This window comes from Pseudophryne corroboree, chromosome 4, assembly GCF_028390025.1.
Source record: "Pseudophryne corroboree isolate aPseCor3 chromosome 4, aPseCor3.hap2, whole genome shotgun sequence".
Taxonomy (NCBI): Eukaryota; Metazoa; Chordata; class Amphibia; order Anura; family Myobatrachidae; genus Pseudophryne; species Pseudophryne corroboree.
Genome location: NC_086447.1, coordinates 761,416,354 through 761,443,906, shown reverse-complemented (window position 1 = coordinate 761,443,906; position 27,553 = coordinate 761,416,354). Strand labels below are relative to the sequence as shown.

The 27,553-nt window shown below is 48.6% G+C and overlaps 1 protein-coding gene across 2 annotated transcripts in view; it reads left to right on the top strand.

Annotated features, from left to right (window-relative positions):
* Positions 1–27,553, top strand: part of PNPT1 (polyribonucleotide nucleotidyltransferase 1) — a 311,784-nt gene that overhangs the window by 45,536 nt on the left and 238,695 nt on the right. For both annotated transcript variants that reach the window (XM_063918199.1, XM_063918198.1), the window contains exon 7: positions 20,198–20,245. In XM_063918199.1, the coding sequence (XP_063774269.1) occupies positions 20,198–20,245 (48 nt within the window). The remainder of the gene's footprint in view (positions 1–20,197; positions 20,246–27,553) is intronic.

The following is a 27,553-nucleotide window of genomic DNA, read 5'->3' as shown; positions in this document are numbered from 1 at the left end:
GGGCGCTGCTGGGGGCGCCCTGGGCAGCAATATAAGTACCTTATTGGCAAAATAAATACATCACTTATAGCCATTAAGGCTATATGTATGTATTTTAACCCAGGCCAGTTCTTAAAAACCGGGAGAAAAAACCCGCCGAAAAGGGGGCGGAGCTTATTCTCCTCAGCACACAGCGCCATTTTCCCTCACAGAAAGGCTGAGGGGAAGGCTCCCATGCTCTCCCCTGCACTGCACTACAGAAACAGGGTTAAAACAGAGAGGGGGGGCACTGATTTGGCGATATAAATATATATTAAATGCTATAAGGGAGGAACACTTTTATAAAGGTTGTCCCTGTATAATTATAGCATTTTGGTGTGTGCTGGCAAACTCTCCCTCTGTCTCCCCAAAGGGCTAGTGGGTCCTGTCCTCTATCAGAGCATTCCCTGTGTGGGTGCTGTATGTCGGTACGTGTGTGTCGACATGTATGAGAAAAATGTTGGTGAGGAGGCGGAGCAAATTGCCTGTAATGGTGATGTCACTCTCTAGGGAGTCGACACCGGAATGGATGGCTTACTTGTGGAAGTACGTGATCATGTCAACACGCTGCGAGCCGGTTGACGACATGAGACGACCCGCAAACAAATTAGTACCTGTCCAGGCGTCTCAGACACCGTCAGGGGCTTGTAAAAACGCCCATTTACCTCACGGACACTGACTCCAGTGTCGACGGTGAAGAAACAAACGTATTTTCCTTTAGGGCCACACGTTACATGTTAAGGGCAATGAAGGAGGTGTTACATATTTCTGATACTACAAGTACCACAAATAAGGGTATTTTGTAGGGTGTGAATAAACTACTTGTAGTTTTGCCTGAATCAGATAAATTAAATGAAGTGTGTGATGATACGTGGGGTTCCTCCGATAGAAAGTTATGGGCGGTATACCCTTTCCCGCCAGAAGTAAGGGCGAGTTGGGAAACACACCTTAGGGTGGATAAGGCGCTCACACGCTTATAAAACAAGTGGCGTTACCGTCTCCAGATACGGCCGCCCTCAAGGAGCCAGCTGATAGGAAGCTGAAAAATAGCCTAAGAAGTATATACACACATACTGGTGTTATACTACGACCAGCAATCGCCTCAGACTGGATGTGCAGCGCTGAGGGGGCTTGGTCGGATTTCCTGACTGAAAATTTTGATACCCTTGACAGGGACAAGATTTTATTGTCTATAGAGCATTTTAAGGATGCATTTCTATATATGCGTGATGCGCAGAGGGATATTTGCATTCTGGCATCAAGAGTAAATGTGATGTCCATATCTGCCAGACGAAGACACGACAGTGGTCAGGTGAGGCAGATTCCAGACGGCACATGGAAGTATTGCCGTATAAAGGGGCGGTCCATCGGACCTGGTGGCCATGGCAACAGCTGAAAAATCCACCTTTTGTTCCCCGAGTCACATCTCAGCAGAAAAGGACACAGTCTTTTCAGTCTCAGTCCTTTCGTCCCCATACGGGCAGGCGGGCAAAGGCCAGTCATATCTGCCCAGGGGTAGAGGAACGGGAAGAAGACTGCAGCAAGCAGCCCATTCCCAGGAACAGAAGCCCTTCACAGCTTCTGCCAAGTCCGCAGCATGACGCTGGGGCAGTACAAGCGGACTCAGGTGCGGTAGGGGGTCATCTCAAGAGTTTCAGCACGCAGTGGGCTCACTCGCAAGGGGACTCCTGGATCCTACATGTAGTATCCCAGGTGTACATTGGAAATTCGAGACGTCTCCTCCTCACAAGTTCCGGAAGTCTGTTTTACCAACGTCTACCTCCGACAGGGAGGCAGTATTGGAAACAATTCACAGGCTGTATTCCCAGCAGGTGATAATCAAAGTACCCCTCCTACAACAAGGGAGGGGGTATTATTCCACACTATATTGTGGTACTGAAGCCAAACGGCTCGGTGAGATCTGAAATATTTGAACACTTACATACAAGCGTTCAAATCAAGATGGAGTCACTCAGAGCAGTGATAGCGAACCAGGAAGAAGGGGACGAGATGGTGTCACTGGATATCAGGGACATTTACCTACATGTCCAAATTTGCCCTTCTCACCAAGGGTACTTCAGGTTCGTGGTACAGAACTGTCACTATCAGTTCAGACGCTGCCGTTTGGATTGTCCACGGCGCCCCGGGTCTTTACCAAGGTAATGGCCGAAATGATGATTCTTCTTAAAAGAAACTTGGACGCTTTCCTGATAAGGGCAAGGTCCAGAGAACAGTTGGAGGTCGGAGTAGCACTATCTTTAATAGTTCTACGACAGCACGAGTGGATTTTAAATATTCCAAAATCGTAGCTTTTCCGAGGACACGTCTACTGTTCCTAGGGATGATTCTGGACACAGTCCAGAAAAAGGTGTTTCTCCCAGAGGAGAAAGCCAGGGAGTTATCCGAGCTAATCGGGATCCTCCTAAAACCAGGAAAAGTGTCAGTGCATCATTGCACAAGAGTCCTGGTAAAAATGGTGGCTTATTACGAAGCAATTCCATTCGGCAGATTTCACGCAAGAACTCTTCAGTGGGATCTGCTGGACAAATGGTCCGGATCGCATCTTCAGATGCATCAGCGGATAACCCTATATCCAAGGACAAGGGTGTCTCTCCTGTGGTGATTACAGAGTGCTCATCTTCTAGAGGGCCACAGATTCAGCATTCAGGATTGGATGCTGGTGACCACGGAGGCCAGCCTGAGAGGCTGGGGAGCAGTCACACAGGGAAAAAAATTTCCAGGAAAGTGTGATCAAGTCTGGAGAATTCTCTCCACATAGATAGAGCTAAGAGCAAAATTATAAGGCTCTAAACTTAGCAAGACCTCTGCTTCAAGGTCAGCCGGTATTGATCCAGTGGGATAACATCACGGCAGTCGCCCACGTAAACAGAAACGGCGACACAAGAAGCTGGAGGGCAGTGAAAAAACTGCAAGGATTTTTCGCTAGGCGGAAAATCATGTGATAGCACTGTCAGCAGTGTTCTCTCCGGGAGTGGACGACTGGGAAGCAGACTTCCTCAGCAGGCATGACCTCCACCTGGGAGAGTGGGAACTTCATAGGGAAGTTTTTCCGCATGATTGTGAGCCATTGGCAAAGACCAAAGGTGGAAATGATGGCGTCCCGCCCGAACAAAAAACGGGACAGGTATTGCGCCAGGTCATGAGACCTTCAGGCGATAGCTGTGGATGTCCTAGTAACACCGTGGGTGTAACAGTCGGTGTATGTGTTCCCTCCTCTGCTTCTCATAACCAAGGTATTGAGAATTATAAGATATAGAGGAGTATGAACTATACTCGTGACTCCGGATTGGCCAAGAGGGACTTGGTACCCGGAACTTCAAGAGATGCTCACAGAGGACTAAGGGCCTGGGGAGCTAAGAAGGGACTTGCTTCAGCAGGTACCATGTCTATTCCAAGACTTACCGCGGCTGCGTTTGACGGCATGGCGGTTGAATGCCGGATCCTGAAGGAAAAAGGCATTCCATAAGAGGTCATACCTACCCTGGTCAAAGCCAGGAAGGAGGTGACCGCACAACGTCATCACCACATGTGGTGAAAATATGTTGCGTGGGTGAGGCCAGGAAGGCCCCACGAAGAAAATTCAACTAGGTCGAATTCTACACTTCCTGAAAACAGGAGTGTTTTGAGCCTAAAATTGGGGTTCTTTAAGGTTTTAAGTTTCGGCCCTGTAGAATTTCTTCCGAAAAGAATTGACTTCAGTTCCTGAAGTCCAGATTGTCAAGGGAGTATTGCATATACACCCCTTTTTGTGCCTCTAGTGGCACCGTGGGATCTCAACATAGTGTTGGGATTCCTTAAAATCATATTGGTTTGAACCGCTCAAATCTGTGGATTTGAAATATATCACATGGAAAGTGAACATGCTGTTGACCAATATCTCACATGGACAGTGACCATGCTGTTGGTCCTGGCCTCGGCCAGGCGATTGTCAGAATGGGCGGCTTTGTCTTACAAAAGCCCATATTTAAATTTCCATTCGGACAGGGCAGAACTGGGACTCGTCTCCAGTTTTCTTCCTAAGGGGGTGTCAGGTTTTTCACCTGAAACAACCTATTATGGTGCCTGCGGCTTCTAGGGACTTGGAGGTCTCCAGGTTAATAGACGTTGTCAGGACCCTAAAAATATATATATATATATATATATATAGTTTAGGACGGCTGGAGTCAGAAAGTCTGACTTGCTGTTTATATTGTATGCACCCAACAATATGGGTGCTCCTGCGTCTAAACAGACGATTGCACGTTGGATCTGTAGCACAATCCAACTTGCACATTCTGTGGCAGGCGTGCCACAGCCTAAATCTGTAAAGGCCCACTCCACTAGGAAAGTGGGCGCATCTTGGGCGGCTGCCCGAGGGGTCTCGGCATTACAACTTTGCAGAGCAGCTACGTGGTCAGGGGAGAACACGTTTGTAAAATTTTACAAATTTGATACTCTGGCTAAGGAGGACCTGGAGTTCTCTCATTCGGTGCTGCAGAGTCATCCGCACTCTCCCGCCCGTTTGGGAGCTTTGGTATAATCCCCATGGTCCTGACGGAGTCCCCAGCATCCACTAGGACGTTAGAGAAAATAAGAATTTACTTACCGATAATTCTATTTCTCGTAGTCCGTAGTGGATGCTGGGCGCCCATCCCAAGTGCGGATTGTCTGCAATGCTTGTACATAGTTATTGTTACAAAATCGGGTTATTCTTGTTGTGAGCCATCTTTTCAGAGGCTACTTCGTTTTGTTATCATACTGTTAACTGGGTTCAGATCACAAGTGGTACGGTGTGATTGGTGTGGCTGGTATGAGTCTTACCCGGGATTCAAGATCCTTCCTTATTGTGTACGCTCGTCCGGGCACAGTACCTAACTGAGGCTTGGAGGAGGGTCATAGGGGGAGGAGCCAGTACACACCATGTGACCTAAAAGCTTTTTTAGATGTGCCCTGTCTCCTGCGGAGCCCGCTATTCCCCATGGTCCTGACGGAGTCCCCAGCATCCACTACGGACTACGAGAAATAGAATTATCGGTAAGTAAATTCTTATTTTTTTACTCACGGCACACCAAACAATAATTTAAAATTGCCAAGGCACACCATCAGTTTCCCACAGAACCCCCCTACCCCCCCCCCCCCCCCCCCCCAAACACACACACACATTGGCCCTCACAATAAAACAAGAATCCACACATACATTGGCCTACACAGGAAAAACAATTACATTGCTCTCCATATAAATCATGTTGCTCACACACAAATCAATCACATTTCTCCCCACATAAATCCTATTGCTCCCCACATGAATTATTCACATTGTTCCCCCCCATAAATCCTATTGCTCCCCACAGGAGAAATAACATAACAAATATTAGCCCCTACTGGTTAGCTGTCCTCCTCCCTGTCCCTCAGTGGTGGGGGTTGTTCATAGTAGGCAGGTGTGGATGTGGGTGGGCAAGGAAAGCTGTGTATGCAGGCAGGAACTGGAAGATGTGTATGCAGGCGGGTGGGCTGGCTGGGTGGTGAGACGCGGCGGCCGTGACCTATGATATCACACTGCCGCGTCATCAAGGCATAGGTCGGAGCATGACTGATCCTCTAAGAAGAGCCCGGGAAAACAGTTCACTCTGAAGGTACAGGAAGCTGCTCTGGCTCCGCGGCACACCTTGCAACTGGTCACGGCACACTGGTTGAAAAAGCTTGTTCTAGAGTCTCTGGCTTTTACTGGAGATATTCTTTTTGGTAAAGAATTAAATAGTATTTTGGAGTCAGAAGCTGACTCCAAAAAAGTGAAGTTTCCTTCAACACACAAATCCAAACCTAGGTTTCTCTTACATCCTAGAGGATGCTGGGGTCCATATTAGTACCATGGGGTATAGACTGGTCCACCAGGAGCCATTGGCACTTTAAGAGTGTGTGAGTGTGGGCTGGCTCCTTCCTCTATGCCCCTCCTACCAGATTCAGTTTAGAAAATGTGCCTGGAGGAGCCGGTCACAGCTAAGAGAGCTCCATAGGAGTTCTTTTAGCTTTGTTATTTTTATTAGAGTTGGGCACAGGGAGGCTGGTGGCAACAGCCTCCCTGCTTCGTGGGACTAAGGGGGGGCGTAGTGTCCGCCCTGCGGGGTCTGAGTCACTTATTACGCTGACAGGACACTGGGCTCCTGTGGGGATCGAACGTTCGCCGCCACAGGGATCGCTCACCCCAGCAGCATGCCGCCACCCCCTTACAGAGCCAGAAGATCAGTGGTGAGTTCGCCACCGCCCCCCTGGCAAGCGGGGAGTCGGTGTGAAGATGGCGGCAAGAAGGTAGGGAGCGCAGTATTAACTGTCCTCCGGAGCTCAGAGGCACACTGTGCGGCGCTGAGAGGGGCACCCTGAGCCAGCGCCTACACCCTGAACTGGTCAGCAAGCCTGTCGGGGTCCTCGGATCTCTGCCAGCATATACCTCAGGCTAGTATAATCCATATGAAGAGCGGGAAGATGTGCCATCTTCAGGGGGCGGAGCTTCTCAGAGCGGACCCAGCAGCGTCCAGCGCTATTTTCTCTGCCTGCAGTCTTCAGCGCTGTCCCTCCACACAAACTCCAGCTATCTGTAAGGTACCAAGGGGTTGTAAAAGGGGGGGAGGCAGTGTGTATACTGTGTCTACCTATTAAGGTGCACAGTGAGCGCGGGATGGGGATTCCCTGTACCTCATAAGCGCTGTGTGTGGGTTGGCTCCAATCTCTGTGTCTCTCTGCCATTCTTGGGGGGTTAACTCTGTCTGCCCTTACCCTGTGTGTATGTGGGGTGTGTGGGGAATGCAAGCAGCCATGTCTAGAGACTGTATCATATGATGCAGAGGATATATCTTCTCAGGAAGATCCCATTCCATGTAATCAGGATTGCACTGTTGTAGTGCATATCCCGGCTAGGGAACCGAAGTGGTTAGCCTCTCTTAAGGGGGTTATTTCTCAGATTTCTGAGAGGGTTGCACAGACTGAGGTTTTACAGTCCGCTATGGCAGTATGGTCCGGTTCTGTTCCCTCGCGCCCCCCCTGCGGTACATTCTCAAAAACATGCTCTTGTCCAAATTACGCAGGATGACACGGATACCGATTCTGACACAGCAGACGGTGAAGGGGTGTTGAAGGGGGCGACATCACTTGCTAAGGGGGTGCAGTTGATGATTGAGGCCATGAGAGGTGTTAAATATTGCTGATGCAACTCCTGAGCAGGTTGACGAGGCTTACTTCACTGATAATAAGAGAGCCTCGCTAACCTTCCCTGCATCTAAAGAATTAAATGCTATTTCTTTTTCATCCACTAGGGGTCACTGGAGTACTCTTGGGATATGGACAGCTTCCATAGGAACAAGGCACTGAATAGTTAAATTTAGAACTCTCCTCTCCTCCATATTCCAGAGTACCTCAGTGTTTTTTCTGTGCTCTTAGTAGCAACAAGGCTTGTGTGGAATATCCACACTACTTTTTGAATATTTTTTTATTTTATTATTTTTTTACATTTTCCACATCCCTTCCCCCCTTCCAATAGGCGTGGGTCCGGGATAGTGGAAGCTGCTTACAAGCAGCTACTGGCGTGTCGGGCCTCTCTAAAAAGAGCTTCCTCACAGCCACGTGCAGGACTACCTGCAGAAGAAGCTGGACGGAGCTTGCAGAAGAAGCCCCGTCATAGCCCTCACTACAAGGCGTCCAGGTATGTTGGGGACGGGGCGGTCAGCTCACGCTGCCGCCCCGCTGTGTGGGGACACTGTTGTTTGTAGCAGCCCGTCGCCGCTTCCAGGAACACCGCCGCTATCTGGTCACCGCCGCTGTGCTGCCTCCCGCCGCTCACAGAGCCGCGCCGGCCGCATTCACCATGCATAGCCGCCGCTCCACGGCTCTATGCAGTGCGCTCCCCGGCTCCCTCTACCTCAGCTCCCCGCAGGAGTACGGGGGGGTGGGGGAAGCGCACACACAAGGGGGGAGAGTGTGCCCATAGCAGCAGCAGAACGCTGCATGGGTTATTAAATAGAGAGGCTATTAAGCCTTTTTTAACAGGATATTCACTGATTATATCTGTTTGGGAAGTTATAATCTGCACTTTGTTTTATACTGTAAGCATGGGGGGGGGGGGGGGGGGGGGGGTCGGCATTTTAACCATGCTTCCTGTTGTGATTCCAGACGTTCCTGTACTACATCTCTACTCCACAGAAGGCGCAGGGGTGTTAGTGGGAATTTGGGATCAGATTTCATATAGACTGGCGTGCACTGCACTTGGCCAGATAGATATATATATATATATATAGAGACACCTTAGTACAATTTTACTGAGTCGTGCAAGTTGTCTGTCTTTGTATTTTGTGTTGTCTGTCTGCATAATGAGTAAGGCACCAGCAAAAACAAAAAAGCAGTTTCACTGCCATGTCTGTAAGAATGTGTTACCGGTTGGATCGACCACTTGTACAGTATGTTTTGTGGATTCAGCTACGAATACAAGTTTGACTCCGGTTACAAAGCCGGTTTCATCCCTGGACCCTCCATGGGCTATGCTAACACAGGTTATGGCTGGATTGCAATCAGAATTGGCCGCCGCTCGACAAGAGCGGGAAGCGGCAAGATCTGAGTCTAGGGTGAGACCGCTAGAACTACCGGAGGGGTCTCAGCCTTGCCAAAAGTCCAAGTCCACTTTGGGTAAAAGGGAGAAATTCCATTTGTCTTATGATTTACCAGTTTCTGCTATGTTGCATTCTGACGATTCTATGCCAGACCTCTTTACGCAAGATGACGGTGAGGAGGGCGAAGTAGACCAGCAGTCAGGTAGTGACGATTTTGACAGCCCGGGCATTGATAATCTCATCAGAGCGGTGCGTCAGTCTCTGAAGTTTACAGAAACTGAGGAGCCTCTGACAAATGATGAGGTCATCTTTACTAAATGACAGAGAACTCCAATGTGTTTTCCTGTTTTGGAATCTCTTAATAAGATGTTACTAGAAACACGAAAGAATCTGGATAAACTGTTTTCGATACCTCGCAGATTTAAGTCTAGTTACCCGTTTCCAGAGTCTGTGACAGCTACATGGGAGAATCCGCCATTGGTGGATTCGTCTGTGTCTAAACTTACAAAGAAATTAACCATACCAGTACCAACTGCTACTACGCCTAAAGACCCTTCGGACCGTAAAATAGAAGCTATGCTAAAGTCCATGTATACAGCAGCAGGAGTGTTGCTGAGACCTGGGTTGGTTGGCATTTGGGTAACTAAGGCGTTAATGGTATGGATAACAGAACTCAAGTCTGCCTTAAGTGACTATCACCTTATACTTCTCGCTGATCAAATCTGGGAAGCTGCTGATTATCTATGTACAGCTTCTACTGACGTCTGTCAGCTCACTTCTCGCCTTTCATCCTCGCTAGTTACAGCACGACGAGCACTCTGGCTGCGGTCTTGGCAAGCGGAGGCGGAGGTCAAAAAAGGTATAGAGGCGTTACCTTACGGTGGCGAGAAGTTGTTTGGTCCTGAATTGGACAAATGGATTTCTGAGGCCACGAGAGGAAAGTCTGTTTTCTTACCATTGCCTCCAACAGTACCTAGACGGAGATACTCTGGACCTGCGTTCAAATCCTTTAGACCTCAGTCCTTTCGCGGGCGTGGCAGAGGAACAGCCACGCCTGGTGGTCGAGGACGTGGTTTCCAACAAACCAACACCAGTCGTCAGGACGCTAAGGTCACTGATTAGCCAGTGGCATGACGGGCTCCCAGCCCATCTCGGATCTCCAATTGTGGGAGCACGCCTTCAGACGTTCCAGTTGGGGTGGATCCGCAATTTAGTGTTAAAAGGTTACAAAATAGAGTTCGAAAGTCTTCCGCCACTGCGGTTTTTCAAGACAGGACTGCCTGTGTCGGACGACAAGAGGGCGGTTCTGCAAATTGCCATTCGGTCTCTGCTGGATGCAGCAGTTTTGATTCCGGTCCCTGCACACCAACAAGGTCAGGGTTATTATTCCAGTCTGTTTGTGGTACCAAAGCCGGATGGCTCGGTCAGGCCAATATTGAACTTAATGGGTCTCAATCAGTACGTCACTTACTACAGATTCAAGATGGAATCTCTGCAGTCAGTAATTGCAGGTTTAGAGCCACAGGAATTCATGATTGCACTGGATCTCAAGGATGCGTACTTACACATTCCGATTTGGCCACCTCATCAGAAGTTCTTGCGGTTTGCAATACGGCAGAACCATTATCAGTTTCAGGCTCTACCGTTTGGCCTCTCGTCAGCGCCTCAGGTATTCACCAAGGTGATGTCTGTGATGATAGCTCATCTCAGATCCCTGGGAGTGATAATAGTTCCGTACTTGGACGATTTGCTCATCAAGGCTCCGTCTCACCAGATGCTCCTCCAACATGCGTTGCTAACGTACAATGTACTGGTTCAGCACGGTTGGATTGTCAACTTCAAGAAATCGCATCTGATTCCGTCTCAACGACTTCAATTCCTAGGTATGATTCTCGATACGGTAAATCAAAGAATTTACCTACCAGAACAGAAAGTACAGGTCATTCGTCATCTGGTACATTTAGTGCTCAAGCCACGCACAGTCTCGGTACATTTGTGCATTCGCCTCTTAGGCACAATGGTGGCGGCTTTCGAAGCGCTTCAGTTTGGGAGATTTCACTCACATCCTTTTCAACTGGATGTGCTCGCACAGTGGTCGGGCTCGCATCTGCAGATTCACCACAGGGTGAGGTTGTCGCCACGGGCCAGAGTGTCTCTACTCTGGTAGCTCAAAGTACACAATCTAACCGCAGGGAAACGGTTCGGCGCCTGGAATTGGATAATTCTAACGAAGGACGCGAGTCTCAGAGGTTGGGGAGCTGTAGTTCAAAATTGTCAGCTCCAGGGTCTCTGGGCGGATCACGAAAGATTGCTGTCTATAAATGTCCTGGAACTCCAGGCAATTTACAGTGCGCTACGACAAGCAGTGCACATGCTTCGGTCTCAGACTGTTCAGGTGCAGTCAGACAATGCGACGGCGGTCGCATACATCAACAAACAAGGAGGAACGAGAAGCCGCATGGCAATGCGGGAAGTAGCTCGAATCCTCAATTGGGCCGAGCATCATCAAGTGATATTGTCGGCAGTGTTCATTCCGGGAGTGGACAACTGGGAGGCGGATTATCTCAGCCGTCGGGATTTTCATCCAGGAGAATGGGCATTAAATCCAGAAGTGTTTCACATGTTGGTCCAGAGGTGGGGTTACCCTCAAGTGGACCTGATGGAATCTCGCCACAATCACCAAACACACCAGTATGTGTCCAGAACGCGAGATCCAAAGGCAGTGGCGGTGGATGCTCTCACCATCGCGTGGCCGTACAGCCTTGTGTATCTGTTTCCATAATTTCCGCTGCTCCCTCTGTTGCTAAAACGAATCAAAAGAGAGTCCGTCACAGTAATACTAGTGGCGCTTCATTGGCCTCGGAGAGCTTGGTTCTCGGATCTCCGCGGACTACTCGCAGACGATCCTTGGCCGCTCCCACTACGTACGGACCTGTTACAACAGGGTCCGTTCCTTTACCCCGATTTAGCGAGGCTGCGTTTGACGGGGTGGCTGTTGAGACCGCCCTCTTAAGAAGATAGGGCATTCCAGATTCGGTTATACCAACCATGTTACGCGCTAGGAAGCCGGTTACGGCAGCTCATTATTACAGAATTTGGCGTGTCTATATAGCTTGGTGTGAAGATCGGAAGTTTCCGACTTCATCTTTCAAGTTATCCCGTCTTTTGTTATTTCTACAGACAGAGTTAGATGGAGGACTGCGTTTATCTACACTAAAGGTGCAGATATCTGCGTTGCCAATTTACTTTCAAAGACGATTGGCTCTATTGCCGTCGGTACACACTTTTCTGCAAGGAGTCCTCAGAGTACAGCCTCCATCCATTCCACCTACAGCGCCATGGGACTTGAATCTGGTTTTAGATTTCTTACAGTCTTCATATTTTGAATCCTTACAACAAGTGGATATAAAGTTTCTCACTTGGAAAACAATTTTTCTACTAGCTTTAGCTTCGGCAAGGCATGTTTCAGATTTGGGTGCCTTGTCATGCAAGCCACCGTATCTGGTGTTTCATGACAGAGCGGAACTTCGTACGAATTCCACTTTCTTACCAAAGGTAGTGTCGTCATTTCACATCAATCAACCAATGTGGATGTGGTACGCGCATTACGCGTTTATGTATCCCGAACGTCTACAGTTCGGAAGACGGATACGTTGTTTGTTCTCTATGATGCTGCCAAGATGGGTTGGCCAGCTTCTAAGCAGACTTTATATCCAGATGGATTAAACTGACCATTCGTCAGGCTTACCTTCATGCTAGGTTACAGCCGCCTACATCAGTAACAGCTTATTCCACACGTTCTGTGGGAACTTCGTGGGCAGCTGGTCGTGGGGCTTCTACGACGCAGCTTTGCCGTGCGGCTACATGGTCATCAGTGCACACGTTTGTGCGCTTTTATAAGTTTGATACGTTTGCGGCATCAGCATCTAGCTTTGGCCGCCTAGTGTTACAGGTGCCAAACAGCTCTCCCGCCCACGGGGGACACTTTGGTACGTCCCAAGAGTACTCCAGTGACCCCTAGTGGATGAAAAAGAAAATAGGATTTTGGTACTTACCAGGTAACTCCTTTTCTTTGAATCCATAGGGGGCACTGGACACCCACCCAGAGCAGTTTTACCTGGTTTGTGGTAAGTTCAGAGGATCTTATGGTAACACATTCTCACCGACTGGTTCAAAGTTTCAAGTTCTATCGGTTATAGTGCCAACTGTTTAGTTGTCAGTCACGTTTTGTGTCAACTTTATTGTTGTCCGTTATGTTATATGTAATTCTCCATTGTCAACCTCTCTATAGCTCCTGTTCGGCTCAGTAAAAAACACTGAGGTACTCTGGGATATGGAGGGGAGGAGAGTTCTAAATGTAACTATTCAGTGCCTTGTTCCTATGGAAGCCATCCATATCCCAAGAGTACTCCAGTGCCCCCTATGGATTCAAAGAAAAGGATTTACCTGGTAAGTACCAAAATCCTATTTTTTGAAAAATCTTGGGAGAACCCGGAGAAAGAATTCCAGATCCCAAAAAGGGTTCTGGTTGCTTTTCCCTTCCCTGAGGAAGATAGGAAAAAACTGGAGACCCCGCCTATAGTTGACGCATCTGTCTCCAGGCTGTCAAAGAAGGTAGTCTTACCTGTCCCGGGATCTACCGTGTTGAAAGAACCGGCAGATCGCAATGTTGACACTACACTCAAGTCCATATACACTGCTTCAGGGGCGATACTGTGGCCTACTATTGCCTGTGCATGGATTTCTAAAGCTATAGCAAAGTGGTCAGGCACACTATTGGAAGACTTGGCTACGATGGATAAAGGTGACGTTGAATTGTTTTTACGTAACATACAGGATTCTGCAGGATTTATGGTAGAATCCATGAAGGACCTGGGTTCCATGGCTGCGGGGATTTCCTCCATGTCCGTCTCTGCTCATAGGGGTCTCTGGCTGCGCCAATGGTCTGCGGACAGGGAATCCAGGAGAAGTGTGGAGAACCTACCCTACACAGGTCAGGCTTTTTTTGGGGAGGCGCTTGATGCGTGGATTTCCACTGCAACTGCGGGTAAGTCTCCTTTTCTTCCCTCAGCTGCACCGGCTACGTAGAAACCTTTTTCTCCCAATACATCAGTCCTTTCGGCGCGCTAGAACTAGAGAGAACAAGCCCTTTAACAACTTCTTTAGAGGAGGTCGGGCTAAATACAAAAAACCTGCACCTGCAGGTTCCCAGGACCAGAAGTCTGCTTCTGGTGCCTCAAAATCCTCAGCATAACGGTGGGCCGCGCAGCCTGGAGGTCGGTGAGGTGGGAGCAAGACTCCGGCATTTCAACCATGTCTGGATGTCGTCCGGCCTGGATCCCTGGGTGCAGGATATTGTGTCCCGGGGGTACAGGCTGGAGTTTCAAACCCTTCCACCTCACCGATTCTTCAAATCAGGCTTGCCAGCTTTGCTGGCAGACAGGGCTATCCTACGGGAAGCCATCCGAAAATTGTAAATGTCAGAAGTCATTGTTCCAGTTCCACCTCATCAGCAAATCAAGGGTTACTATTCGAACCTTTTTGTGGTACCGAAGCCGGATGGTTCGGTCAGGCCAGTTTTGAACTCGTTAAACCCTTATCTAAGGGAGTTCAAATTCAAAATGGAGTCTCTGAGGGCGGTGATCTCAGGTCTGGCGGAGGGAGAGTTTCTGGTGTCCCTGGACATCAAGGATGCGTACCTCCACATTACCATTTGGTCGCCGCATCAGGCTTATCTCAGGTTTGCACTGTTAGACGATCACTATCAGTTTCAAGCACTGCCATTCGGTCTCTCCACGGCACCAAGGGTCTTCACCAAGGTGATAGCAGAGATGATGGTTCTCCTCCGTAAGCAGGGGTGAACATTATTTCATATCTGGATGACCTGCTGATCAAGGCATCGTCCATGGAGAAGTTGTTAAGATCATTTGCTTTCACGACGCATCTGCTCAAGGAGCACGGTTGGATCCTGAACCTTCCATAGTCTCATCTGGAGCCAACAAGGAGGCTGTCTTTCCTGGGGATGATCCTCGACACGGAGGGTGTTTCTCCCGGTGGAGAAAGCGTTGGTGATACAGTCAATGGTCCGGGATGTCTTGAAGCTTGCCCTGGTATCGGTTCATCAGTGCTTCCGCCTTTTGAGGAAGATGGTTGCCTCCTACGAGGCTCTGCAGTACGGAAGGTTTCATGCTCGGTCCTTTCAGATGGATCTCCTGGACCATCGGTCGGGATCTCGCCTACACATGCACCAGAGGATACGTCTGTCGCCGAAAGCAAGGTTTTCACTCCTCTGGTGGCTGCAACTGCCGCACCTTTTGGAGGGCCGCAGGTTCGGGTTTCAGGACTGGATCCTTCTAACCACGGATGCAAGTCTCAGAGGTTGGGGAGCAGTCACTCAAGGGGAAACCTTCCAAGGACGGTGTTCAAGTCAGGAATCCCTTCTTCCTATAAACATCCTGGAGCTAAGAGCTGTGTACAATGGTCTTCTTCAAGCAGCACACCTTCTGCAGGATCAGGCTGTTCAGGTGCAGTCGGACAACGTCACCACCGTGGCCTACATAAACCGACAAGGCGGAACGAAGAGCAGAGCTGCAATGTCAGAGGTGACCAGAATCCTCCTCTGGGCAGAAAGGCACGCAGTGGCGATGTCGGCAATCTTCATTTAGGGAGTAGACAACTGGGAAGCAGACTTCCTCAGCAGACACGATCTCCATCCAGGAGAGTGGGGCCTCCACCCGGTGGTGTTCGAGGAGGTAACCGGTTGGTGGGGTGTACCTCACATAGACATGTTGGCTTCCCACCTCAACAAGAAGCTGCGGAGGTACTGTTCCAGGTCGAGAGACCCACAAGCAGTGGCTGTGGACGCACTGGTGACACCGTGTGTGTTCAAATCAGTGTATGTGTTCCCTCTACTTCCTCTCATTCCAAGAGTTCTACAGCTTGTAAAAAGAACAAGGGTTCAGGCAATCCTCATTGCTCTGGACTGGCCAAGGAGGGCTTGGTACGCAATTCTGCTGGATCTACTACTGGAAGATCAACGGCCTCTACCTCTTCGGGAAGATCTTCTACAACAGAGGCCGTTCGCTTATCAAGACTTACCATGGCTACGTTTGACGGCATGGCGGTTGAGCGCCAGATCTTAGCTCGGAAGGGTATTCCGAGCGCGGTTATTCCTACCCTGATACAGGCTAGGAAGGGAGTAAACATTACCATCGAATTTGAAAATATGTGTCTTGGTGTGAATCCAAGAAGTTTATGACGGTGGAGTTTCAACTTGGACGGTTTCTCCTGTTCCTGAAAGCAGGAGTGGATATGGGCCTGAGATTGGGGTCCCTAAAGGTCCAGATTTCGGCTTTATCCATTTTCTTCCAGAAACAATTGGCTGCCCTTCCTGAGGTTTAGACCTTTTTGAAAGGGGTTCTGCACATCCAGCCTCCCTTTATGGCGCCAATGGCTCCCTGGGATCTTGACGTGGTGTTGCATTTCCTGCAATCGGATTGGTTTGAGCCTTTACAGGAGGCTGAGGTCAAGTTTCTCACGTGGAAGGCTGTCACTTTGTTGGCCTTAGCTTCTGCGCGACGTATATGTCGGAATTGGGGGCTTTGTCCTGTAAAAGTCCCTATCTGGTCTTTCATGAAGATAGGGCGGAACTCAGGACGCGTCAACAGTTCCTTCCAGAGGTTGTGTCAGCTATTCATGTCAACCAACTTATTGTGGTGCCAGTGGCTACTGACTCCTCAATTGCTTCAAAGGCCTTGGATGTTGTGAGGGCTTTGAAGATCTATGTGAAGAGGACTGCTCGTCACAGAAAATCGGACTCTCTGTTTGTCCTGTATGATCCCAAGAAAATTTGGTGTCCTGTTTCTAAGCAGACGATTTCTCGCTGGATCAGGTTCACTATCCAGCATGCATATTCTACGGCAGGATTGCCGTGTCCGAAATCTGTTAAGGCCTACTCTACTCGTAAGGTGAGTTCTTCCTGGGCTGCTGCCCGGGGTGTCTCGGCTTTACAGCTTTGCCGAGCGACTACTTGGTCTACGTCGAACACGTTTGCTAAGTTTTACAAGTTCGATACTTTGGCCACTGAGGACCTCAAGTTTGGTAAAGCAGTTCTGCAGGAACCTGCGCGCTCTCCCTCCCATTCTGGGAGCTTTGGTACATCCCCATGGTACTAATATGGACCCCAGCATCCTCTAGGACATAAGAGAAAATAGGATTTTAATTACCTACCGGTAAATCCTTTTCTCGTAGTCCGTAGAGGATGCTGGGCGCCCGCCCAGCGCTTCGTTTTCCTGCAATGGTTCTTTACTGCCTTGTTCCTAGGTAGGTTCTGCATTTCTTTACTGTTTCAGTACTGTTTCAGCTGTTGCTGAGTTTTCTGGCTGGTTTGCCTTGTTTGTGATAGCTGGTATGAATCTCGCCACTATCTGTGTATTTCCTTCTCTTGAAGTATGTCGTCTCCTCGGGCACAGTTTCTAGACTGAGTCTGGTAGGAGGGGCATAGAGGGAGGAGCCAGCCCACACTGTTAAACTCTTAAAGTGCCAATGGCTCCTGGTGGACCCGTCTACACCCCATGGTACTAATATGGACCCCAGCATCCTCTACGGACTATGTGAAAAGGATTTACCGGTAGGTGATTAAAATCGTATTTTCCAGTTTTTCGTCCCTTTCGAACCCAGGGAAAAGCAAAAGTAAAGGGTTATGGCAAACAGTCTCAATCTGACAAGTCTGGCAAGACTAAAAAGCATTGCGCTACCAGGAAACCTGCTTCTAAGCCAGAGGATAAGCCATCAGCCTGATGGTGCGGGCCTCCGCCAGGGGGATCCCGGGATGGGAGGCCGACTTCTTCATTTTGCACAGATCTGGCAGCAGTCCACCACAGATGCCTGGGTGCAAGAAGCGGTATCTCACGGTTATGCATTTGCCTTCAAGAAACACCCTCCACAAAGGTTCTTTTGTACCAGCACGTCTTTAGTGGAAACTAAGGTCAGGGCCTTGCAAGAGGTAATTCAGAAGTTGCTTCAATCATGAGTGACAATTCCAGTTCCTCCTGCGCAACGAGGACAAGGTTTTTATTCCAACCTGTTTTTAGTCCAGAATCCAAATGGTTCGTTCCGGCTCATTCTCAATCTCAAAGCTCTGAACAAATACATTTGGGTACCTCGTTTTCATATGGAGACTTTACGTTCCATTATTTTGGCCATGCTACCTCAGGTTTGCTATCCTCCAGCAACACTTTCAGGCCCTACCATTTGGACTGGCCACAGCTTCAAGAGTGTTTACCAAAATTATGGTGGTAATGGTGGCTTATCTCCGTCAGCAGGAGGATAAGGATTTTTCCATACCTCGACAACTTATTAATCCTGGCGCAATCTCAGGAGTTGCTTCCGTGTCATCTGCAACAGACAATACCTTGTCTGCAGAGACACGGTTGGCTCATAAATTGGGCAAAGTCATCCCTGGTTCCGTCACAACGAATGACACACTTGGGTGCTCTATTGGATTCGGGTATTCAGAGAGTATTTTTACCTCTGAACAAAATATCCACAATGCAGTCGAGGATTCAGGAGCTGCTACACAGTCCAAGGGTATCCATTCATGCAGCGATGCGTGTGATGGGGTCTATGGTGTCGACATTCGACATGGTGGAGTATGCTCAATTCCACTTGAGGACTCTACAACGTCTGATCCTTTCCAAATGGAATGGGTTACATCAGACAATAAAAACTCAGACTATGGTCCTTCCTTTGGAAGTAAGGAGGTCATTAGCCTGGTGGCTACAGACATCCCATATGGACAAAGGGAGATCCTTTTGGATCTCAGATTGGGAGGTTCTGACAACAGATCTTAAATGGTTGACAGCTAAGGTTCTCTTTCTACTGGCTATTGCTTCAGCTAGAAGAGTTTCAGACTTAGGGGCATTGTTATGTCGCCCTCCTTTTCTGATATTTCATCCAGATAAAGCGGTTCTCAGAACCAAATCTGGTTATCTTCCTAAGGTGGTGTCTAAATTCCACCTTAACGAATAAATTGTAGTTCCGGCTTTCCAAGTGAGATGAATCATTGGACGAATTCCATGCTTTAAGGATCTACGTGGATCGTAACAGTGCCATCAGAAACACAGACACTCTCTTTGTTCTCTACGGGTTTTACTAGAGAGGATGGCCTGCTGACAAGCAGACACTGGCGAGGTGGCTTCGGATGGCGATTTCAGAAGCATATTCTCAAGCTGATCTCCCTATTCCTGCTCACTCTACTCGTAAGGTAGGTCCTTCTTGGGCAGCACACCGTGGTGCTTCAGCTTAACAGATATGTAAGGCAGCCACATGGTCTTCCAATAACACATTCATTAGACATTATGCCTTTGATACCTTTTGCCTCTCAGGACGCTGCCTTTGAGTGAAGGATTCTCCTGTCCAATCAGGAATGTTCCCACCACTAAAATTGCTTTGGGGCATCCCATTGTTTATCCTGTGGATAATCTGTGGACCCTGCAGGAGAAATACGTAGTTACGGTAGACTTACCGTTGATAACTCTATTTCTCCCAAGTCCACAGTATCCACAGGGATGATGCACTTGATTTGAGGATCCTTACACCTACTAACCTCTTCCTTCTTGTACGGAAGTGTGTGCATGTGTGTTCTTCTTGCATTATTAGGGCTCTCTATGATGCTTCTGCCTTGAGCTTTGGAAAACAACTGACTTACCTGAGCAAGGAGGCGGGGATATAGGGGACTGGCCCGTTGCATTCTGGGAGGCCGAAAGCTTTTGATCGTTTGTTCTAATCCACTGACGCTACCTAATATCCCAATGTTTATCCTGTGGATACTATGGACTTAGAAGAAATAGAGTTATCGATGGTAAGTCTACCATAACTATGTATATTGCTTGATTTATCACCAATAAAGCTGGTTTAGCATTGACAGGATTGCATGATGGTGCAGATGTATTAAGCCTGGAGAAGTGATAAAGCAGTGATAAGTAGAAGGTGATAACACACCAGCCAGTCAGCTCCTAACTGTAATTTTCCAAACCCGTAATGATTGGCTGGTGCATCATCACCTTCCGCTTATCACTGCTTTATCACTTCTCCAGGCTTAATACATCTGTCCCAATGTTTGATATCTGCACCCTGTTCCACCATCTGTTTATTGGTAGTTGTGGTACCATTCATTCTTTCCTAATGACTTTAAACTGTGTTCTTTATACCCTGTTTGCTCAAAACATTCTGATTCATTTTATGTGTTATTTGGCCAGTTGCTTCTATCACATTTCACTTAGCGACCATCTTTACCTGCTTTTTCTCGTGCTGGTAAATGGCCCCTCTCTATCTATGGCCGCCAGCCCCAAGTAGTACAATGATTACTCCTTCGCTACTTACATCTAAGCTGTATTATGTTTTGAGAATTGTGGTGCTCTTTGTTACCTGCACTCCATTTTTGTTATTTACTGTTATGCTAAGTTTTGTCTCCCTGTACTGTCCTTTGTACGGGGCTGCGAAACACTTGTGGCGCCCTATAAAAAAAATGTAATAATAATAATAATATTTGTACTGCATTTCTCATGTGGTTTTCTTTTTTTCAGCTTCTGCTGCACTTGCACTGTCAGACATACCTTGGAATGGACCAGTTGGTAAGTAAAGATTATGCGGAATATGACTGCTACAATAATTTTAGGACTGGAATAAGGGAACCTGTGTGCTGTAATGGATTGTTGCCTTTGATAAACTGAGCATCACTTAATCATTAGTCTTAGACTTATTAATATAAGTATACGGAGACCAATAAATAAATTTCTGGGGTCTATTTACGAAGCCTTCGATGGAGATAACGTGGACGGAGATAAAGGGCCTAATTTAGACCTGATTGACAGCAAGTGATTTTTGCACTGCTGGGATCAGATGTCACCGCCTACAGGGGGAGGGTATTTTAGCTGTGCAAGTATGTGAACGCATGTGTAGCAGAGCTGTACAAACAGATTTTCTCTAAAGTCCTAGTGGATGCTGGGGACTCCGTCAGGACCATGGGGATTAGCGGCTCCGCAGGAGACAGGGCACAAAAATAAAGCTTTAGGATCAGGTGGTGTGCACTGGCTCCTCCCCCTATGACCCTCCTCCAAGCCTCAGTTAGGTTTTTGTGCCCGTCCGAGCAGGGTGCAATCTAGGTGGCTCTCCTAAAGAGCTGCTTAGAAAAAGTTTTTAGGTTTTTTATTTTCAGTGAGTCCTGCTGGCAACAGGCTCACTGCATCGAGGGACTTAGGGGAGAGAAGTGAACTCACCTGCGTGCAGGATGGATTGGCTTCTTAGGCTACTGGACACCATTAGCTCCAGAGGGAGTCGGAACACAGGTCTCACCTTGGGGTTCGTCCCGGAGCCGCGCCGCCGACCCCCCTTGCAGATGCCGAAGATGGAAGAGGTCCAGAAGCAGGCGGCAGAAGACTTTTCAGTCTTCCTGAGGTAGCGCACAGCACTGCAGCTGTGCGCCATTGTTGTCAGCACACTTCACACAGCGGTCACGGAGGGTGCAGGGCGCTGGGGGGGCGCCCTGGGCAGCAATGTATAATACCTTTTTTATGGCTAAAAATACATCACATATAGCCCCTGGGGGCTATATGGATGTATTTAACCCCTGCCAGGTCTCAGAAAAACGGGAGAAGAAGCCCGCCGAAAAGGGGGCGGGGCCTATTCTCCTCAGCACACAGCGCCATTTTCCCTCACAGAAATGCTGGTGGGAAGGCTCCCAGGCTCTCCCCTGCACTGCACTACAGAAACAGGGTTAAAACAGAGAGGGGGGGCACTGATTTGGCGATATGACTACATATATTAAAATGCTATAAGGGAAAAGCACTTATATAAAGGTTGTCCCTGTATAATTATAGCGTTTTTGGTGTGTGCTGGCAAACTCTCCCTCTGTCTCCCCAAAGGGCTAGTGGGTCCTGTCCTCTATCAGAGCATTCCCTGTGTGTGTGCTGTGTGTCGGTACGTGTGTGTCGACATGTATGAGGACGATGTTGGGAGGCGGAGCAAATTGCCTGTAATGGTGATGTCACTCTCTAGGGAGTCGACACCGGAATAGATGGCTTATTTAAGGAATTACGTGATAATGTCAACACGCTGCAAGTCGATTGACGACATGAGACGGCCGGCAAACATATTAGTATCTGTCCAGGCGTCTAGAACACCGTCAGGGACGTTATAATGCCCATTTTACCTCAGTCGGTCGACACAGACACGGACACTGACTCCAGTGTCGACGGTGAAGAAACAAACGTATTTTCCTTTAGGGCCACACGTTACTTGTTAAGGGCAATGAAGGAGGTGTTACATATTTCTGATACTACAAGTACCACAAAAAAGGGTATTATGTGGGGTGTGGAAAAACTACCTATAGTTTTTCCTGAATCAGATAAATTAAATGAAGTGTGTGATGAGGCGCGGGGTTCCCCCGATAGAAAATTATTGGCGGTATACCCTTTCCCGCCAGAAGTTAGGGCGCGTTGGGAAACACCCCTTAGGGTGGATAAGGCGCTCACACGCTTATCAAAACAAGTGGCGGTACCGTCTCCAGATACGGCCGCCCTCAAGGAGCCAGCTGATAGGAGGCTGGAAAATATCCTAAAAAGTATATACACACATACTGGTGTTATACTGCGACCAGCGATCGCCTCAGCCTGGATGTGCAGCGCGGGGGTGGCTTGGTCGGATTCCCTGACTGAAAATATTGATACCCTTGACAGGGACAGTATTTATTTACTATAGAGCATTTAAAAAATGTATTTCTATATATGCGAGATGCACAGAGGGATATTTGCACTCTGGCATCAAGAGTAAGTGCGATGTCCATATCTGCCAATAAGATGTTTATGGACACGACAGTGGTCAGGTGATGCAGATTCCAAACGGCACAAAGATGTATTGCCGTATAAAGGGGAGGAGTTATTTGGGGTCGGTCCATCGGACCTGGTGGCCACGGCAACTGCTGGGAAATCCACCGTTTTTACCCTAAGTCACATCTATGCAGAAAAAGACACCGTCTTTTCAGCCTCAGTCCTTTCGTCCCCATAAGCATATCTGCCCAGGGATAGAGGAAAGGGAAGAAGACTGCAGCAGGCAGCCCATTCCCAGGAACAGAAGCCTTCCACCGCTTCTGCCAAGTTCTCAGCATGACGCTGGAGCCGTACAGGACCCCTGGATCCTACAAGTAGTATCCCAGGGGTACAGATTGGAAAGTCGAGACGTTTCCCCTCGCAGGTTCCTGAAGTCTGCTTTACCAACGTCTCCCTCCGACAGGGAGCCAGTATTGGAAACAATTCACAAGCTGTATTCCCAGCAGGTGATAATCAAAGTACCCCTCCTACAACAAGGAAAGGGGTATTATTCCACACTATATTGTGGTACTGAAACCAGAAGGCTCGGTGAGACCTATTCTAAATCTGAAATATTTGAACACTTACAAAGTTTCAAATCAAGATGGAGTCACTCAGAGCAGTGATAGCGAACCAGGAAGAAGGGGACTATATGGTGTCCCGGGACATCAGGGATGCTTACCTCCATGTCCAAATTTGCCCTTCTCACCAAGGGTATCTCAGGTTCGTGGTACAGAACTGTCACTATCAGTTTCAGACGCTGCCGTTTGGATTGTCCACGGCACTCCGGGTCTTTACCAAGGTAATGCCCGAAATGATGATTCTTCTTCGAAGAAAATGGACGACCTCCTGATAAGAGCAAGGTCCAGAGAACAGTTGGAGGTCGGAGTAGCACTATCTCAAGTAGTTCTACGACAGCACGGGTGGATTCTAAATATTCCAAAACCGCAGTTGTTTCCGACGACACGTCTGCTGTTCCTAGGGATGATTCTGGACACAGTCCAGAAAAAGGTGTTTCTCCCGGAGGAGAAAGCCAGGGAGTTATCCGAGCTAGTCAGGAACCTCCTAAAACCAGGAAAAGTGTCAGTGCATCATTGCACAAGAGTCCTGGGAAAAATGGTGGCTTATTACGAAGCGATTCCATTCGTCAGATTCCACGCAAGAACTTTTCAGTGGTATCTGCTGGACAAATGGTCCGGATCGCATCTTCAGATGCATCGGCGGATAACCCTATCTCCAAGGACAAGGGTGTCTCTCCTGTGGTGGTTACAGAGTGCTCATCTTCTAGAGGGCCGCAGATTCGGCATTCAGGATTGGATGCTGGTGACCACGGAGGCCAGCCTGAGAGGCTGGGGAGCAGTCACACAGGGAAAAAATTTCCAGGGAGTGTGATCAAGTCTGGAGACTTTTCTCCACATAAATATACTGGAGCTAAGGGCAATTTATGATGCTCTAAGCTTAGCAAGACCTCTGCTTCAAGGTCAGCCGGTATTGATCCAGTGGGACAACATCAAGGCAGTCGCCCACGTAAACAGACAGGGCGGCACAAGAAGCAGGAGGGCAATGGCAAAAACTGCAAGGATTTTTCGCTGGGCGGAAAATCATGTGATAACACTGTCAGCAGTGTTCATTCCGGGAGTGGACAACTGGGAAGTAGACTTCCTCAGCAGGCACGACCTCCACCCGGGAGAGTGGGGACTTCATCGGGAAGTTTTCCACATGATTGTGAACCGTTGGGAAAGACCAAAGGTGTACATGATGGCGTCCAGCCTGAACAAAAAACTGGACAGGTATTGCGCCAGGTCAAGAGACTTTCAGGCAATAGCTGTGGACGTTCTGGTAACACCGTGGGCGTACCAGTCGGTGTATGTGTATCCTCCTCTGCTTCTCATACCCAAGGTATTGAGAATTATAAGACGTAGAGGAGTAAGAACTGTACTCGTGGCTCCGGATTGGCCAAGAAGGACTTGGTACCCGGAACTTCAAGAGATACTCACAGAGGACTCATGACCTCTGCCGCTAAGAAGGGACTTGCTTCAGCACGTACCATGTCTGTTCCAAGACTTACCGCGGCTGCGTTTGACGGCATGGCGGTTGAACGCCGGATCCTAAGGGAAAAAGGCATTCCGGAAGAGGTCTTTCCTACCATGGTCAAAGCCAGGAAGGACGTGACCACACAACATTATCACCACATGTGGCGAAAATATGTTGCGTGGTGTGAGGCCAGGAAGGCTCCACGAAGAAATTTCAACTCGGTCGATTCCTGCATTTCCTGAAAACAGGAGTGTCTATGGGCCTCAGATTGGGGTCCATTAAGGTTCAAATTTCGGCCCTGTCGATTTTCTTCCAAAAAAAAATAAAAAATAAAATAAAAATTGGCTTCAGTTCCTGAAGTCCAGAAGTTTGTCAAGGGAGTACTGCATATACAACCCCCTTTTGTGCCTCCAGTGGCACTGTGGGATCTCAACGTAGTGCTGGGATTCCTCAAATCACATTGGTTTAAACCGCTCAAATCTGTGGATTTGAAATATCTCACATGGAAAGTGACCATGATGTTGGCCCTGGCCTCGGCCAGGCGAGTGTCAGAATTGGCGGCTTTGTCTCACAAAAGCCCATATCTGATTGTCCATTCGGACAGGGCAGAGCTGCGGACTCGTCCCCAGTTTCTCCCTAAGGTGGTGTCAGCGTTTCACCTGAACCAGCTTATTGTGGTACCTGCGGCTACTAGGGACTTGGAGGACTCCAAGTTGCTAGATGTTGTCAGGGCCCTGAAAATATCGGTTTCCAGGACGGCTGGAGTCAGGAAAACTGACTTGCTGTTATCCTGTAGGCACCCAACAAACTGGGTGCTCTTGCTTCTAAGCAGACGATTGCTAGTTGGATGTGTAGTACAATTCAGCTTGCACATTATGTGGCAGGCCTGCCACAGCCAAAATATGTAAATGCCCATTCCACAAGGAAGGTGGGCTCATCCTGGGCGGCTGCCCGAGGGGTCTCGGCATTACAACTCTGCCGAGCAACTACGTGGTCGGGGGGAGAACACGTTTGTAAAATTCTACAAATTTGATACCCTGGCTAAAGAGGACCTGGAGTTCTCTCATTCGGTGCTGCAGAGTCATCCGCACTCTCCCGCCCGTTTGGGAGCTTTGGTATAATCCCCATGGTCCTGACTGAGTCCCCAGCATCCACTAGGACGTTAGAGAAAATAAGATTTTACTTACCGATAAATCTATTTCTCGTAGTCCGTAGTGGATGCTGGGCGCCCATCCCAAGTGCGGATTGTCTGCAATACGTGTACATAGTTATTGTTACAAAAAAATCGGGTTGTTATTGTTGTGAGCCGTCTGTTCAGAGGCTCCTACGTTGTCATACTGTTAACTGGGTTCAGATCACAAGTTGTACGGTGTGATTGGTGTGGCTGGTATGAGTCTTACCCGGGATTCAAAATCCTTCCTTATTGTGTACGCTCGTCCGGGCACAGTATCCTAACTGAGGCTTGGAGGAGGGTCATAGGGGGAGGAGCCAGTGCACACCACCTGATCCTAAAGCTTTATTTTTGTGCCCTGTCTCCTGCGGAGCCGCTAATCCCCATGGTCCTGACGGAGTCCCCAGCATCCACTACGGACTACGAGAAATAGATTTATCGGTAAGTAAAATCTTATTTTATGTAGTCTCTGTGCAGCCCAGGACTTACTAAGCCGCTGCGATCACATCAGCCTGTCCGGGACTGGAATTGACGCCAGGAACCCTCCCTGCAAACGCATGGACACACCTGCGTTTATCCAGACACTCCCTGGAAATGGTCAGTAGACACCCACAAACGCCTTCTTCCTGTCAATCTCCTTGCGATCGACAGTGCGAACGGATCCGTTGCACAAACCCACCGCTGAGCGGCGATCCGCTTTGTACCCGTGCGGCGCACCTGCGGATTGCGGTGCATATGCATGCGCAGTGTGGACCTGATCTGCCACTGTGTGAAAACGCACAGCAGTGATCAGGTCTGAATTACCCTTATAGTAACAAAACTTGTATATCAGTGTGCAACTAAGGGGGGGTACCCTATTGGCTGTGGTCATTTTTCTAATGAAAAATACAAGCATTTTTTTCACCTGATGGCCATTATCAGGCTATCCAATTATAGACCAATTTTGTTGTGGCTAAGCTGCAAGAACCCTGAGGTGCCAAGAAGGGACAATCTTTATGTAAATATTTTTTTGTTAAATAAACCCAATTCATTCCATTTGGTAGAGTAAAGTTAGAAGGGAAATCTGCTGCAGTGTTTGCTAAAATGACTGCTCCAGCATCATGTTGCATGCATGCGCCGTCTAAATTCAGGAGGACTTGGCAAAACCCTTGCCTCCATAACGTTCCCAACACGTCATGGTGCTTCGCAGCAGGAAGACTTAGTTTCTATTTACACAGTTGGGGAGTGTTCATAAATTTACTGGTACAATTTTAAAATATTGCAATGAAATGGGGCAAAGCCACATGAAAATGTATGTTAAGAATTAAAAGTGTATCAGAAATAATGGACTACAATCAGGGCCGTAACTAGGTATGTACGCTGTGTACCTTGCACACAGCGCATGATGACCTGGGGTACAACCAGCCTCCACCATAATGTATACTAGACAGTGGCAGCGCCGGTGCCACTGCCTGAGTGTCAGCTCCGCCTCCCCAAGCCGGACTTGGAGCTTGGAGTGCTGTGCAGCTGCAGGAAGCCGCGAGTAAGGGCATCTCTCCTCATTCTGCAGAGGACCTGGGAGCCGCCTAGCGCAGCACCCGTCAGCATCAGCGCGCTCGCTCCTCCGCTCCTGTTATGTGGTGTCAGTGCTCTGGTCATGGACGTCACATGACTTTCGACTGCAACAAGACAGAGCCTGCCTGGCTGAGAAGCCGTCCACAGTGTGTGCAGGCGTGCAGAGCAGAGGGATACAGCTGTCACTCTGTGAGCTCTGTCTGCCGTAAGGTGTAAAAGGGTTCTCTGTCTGCCGTAAGGTATAAAAGGGTTCTCTGTCTGCCGTAAGGTGTAAAAGGGTTCTCTGTCTGCCGTAAGGTGTAAAAGGGTTCTCTGTC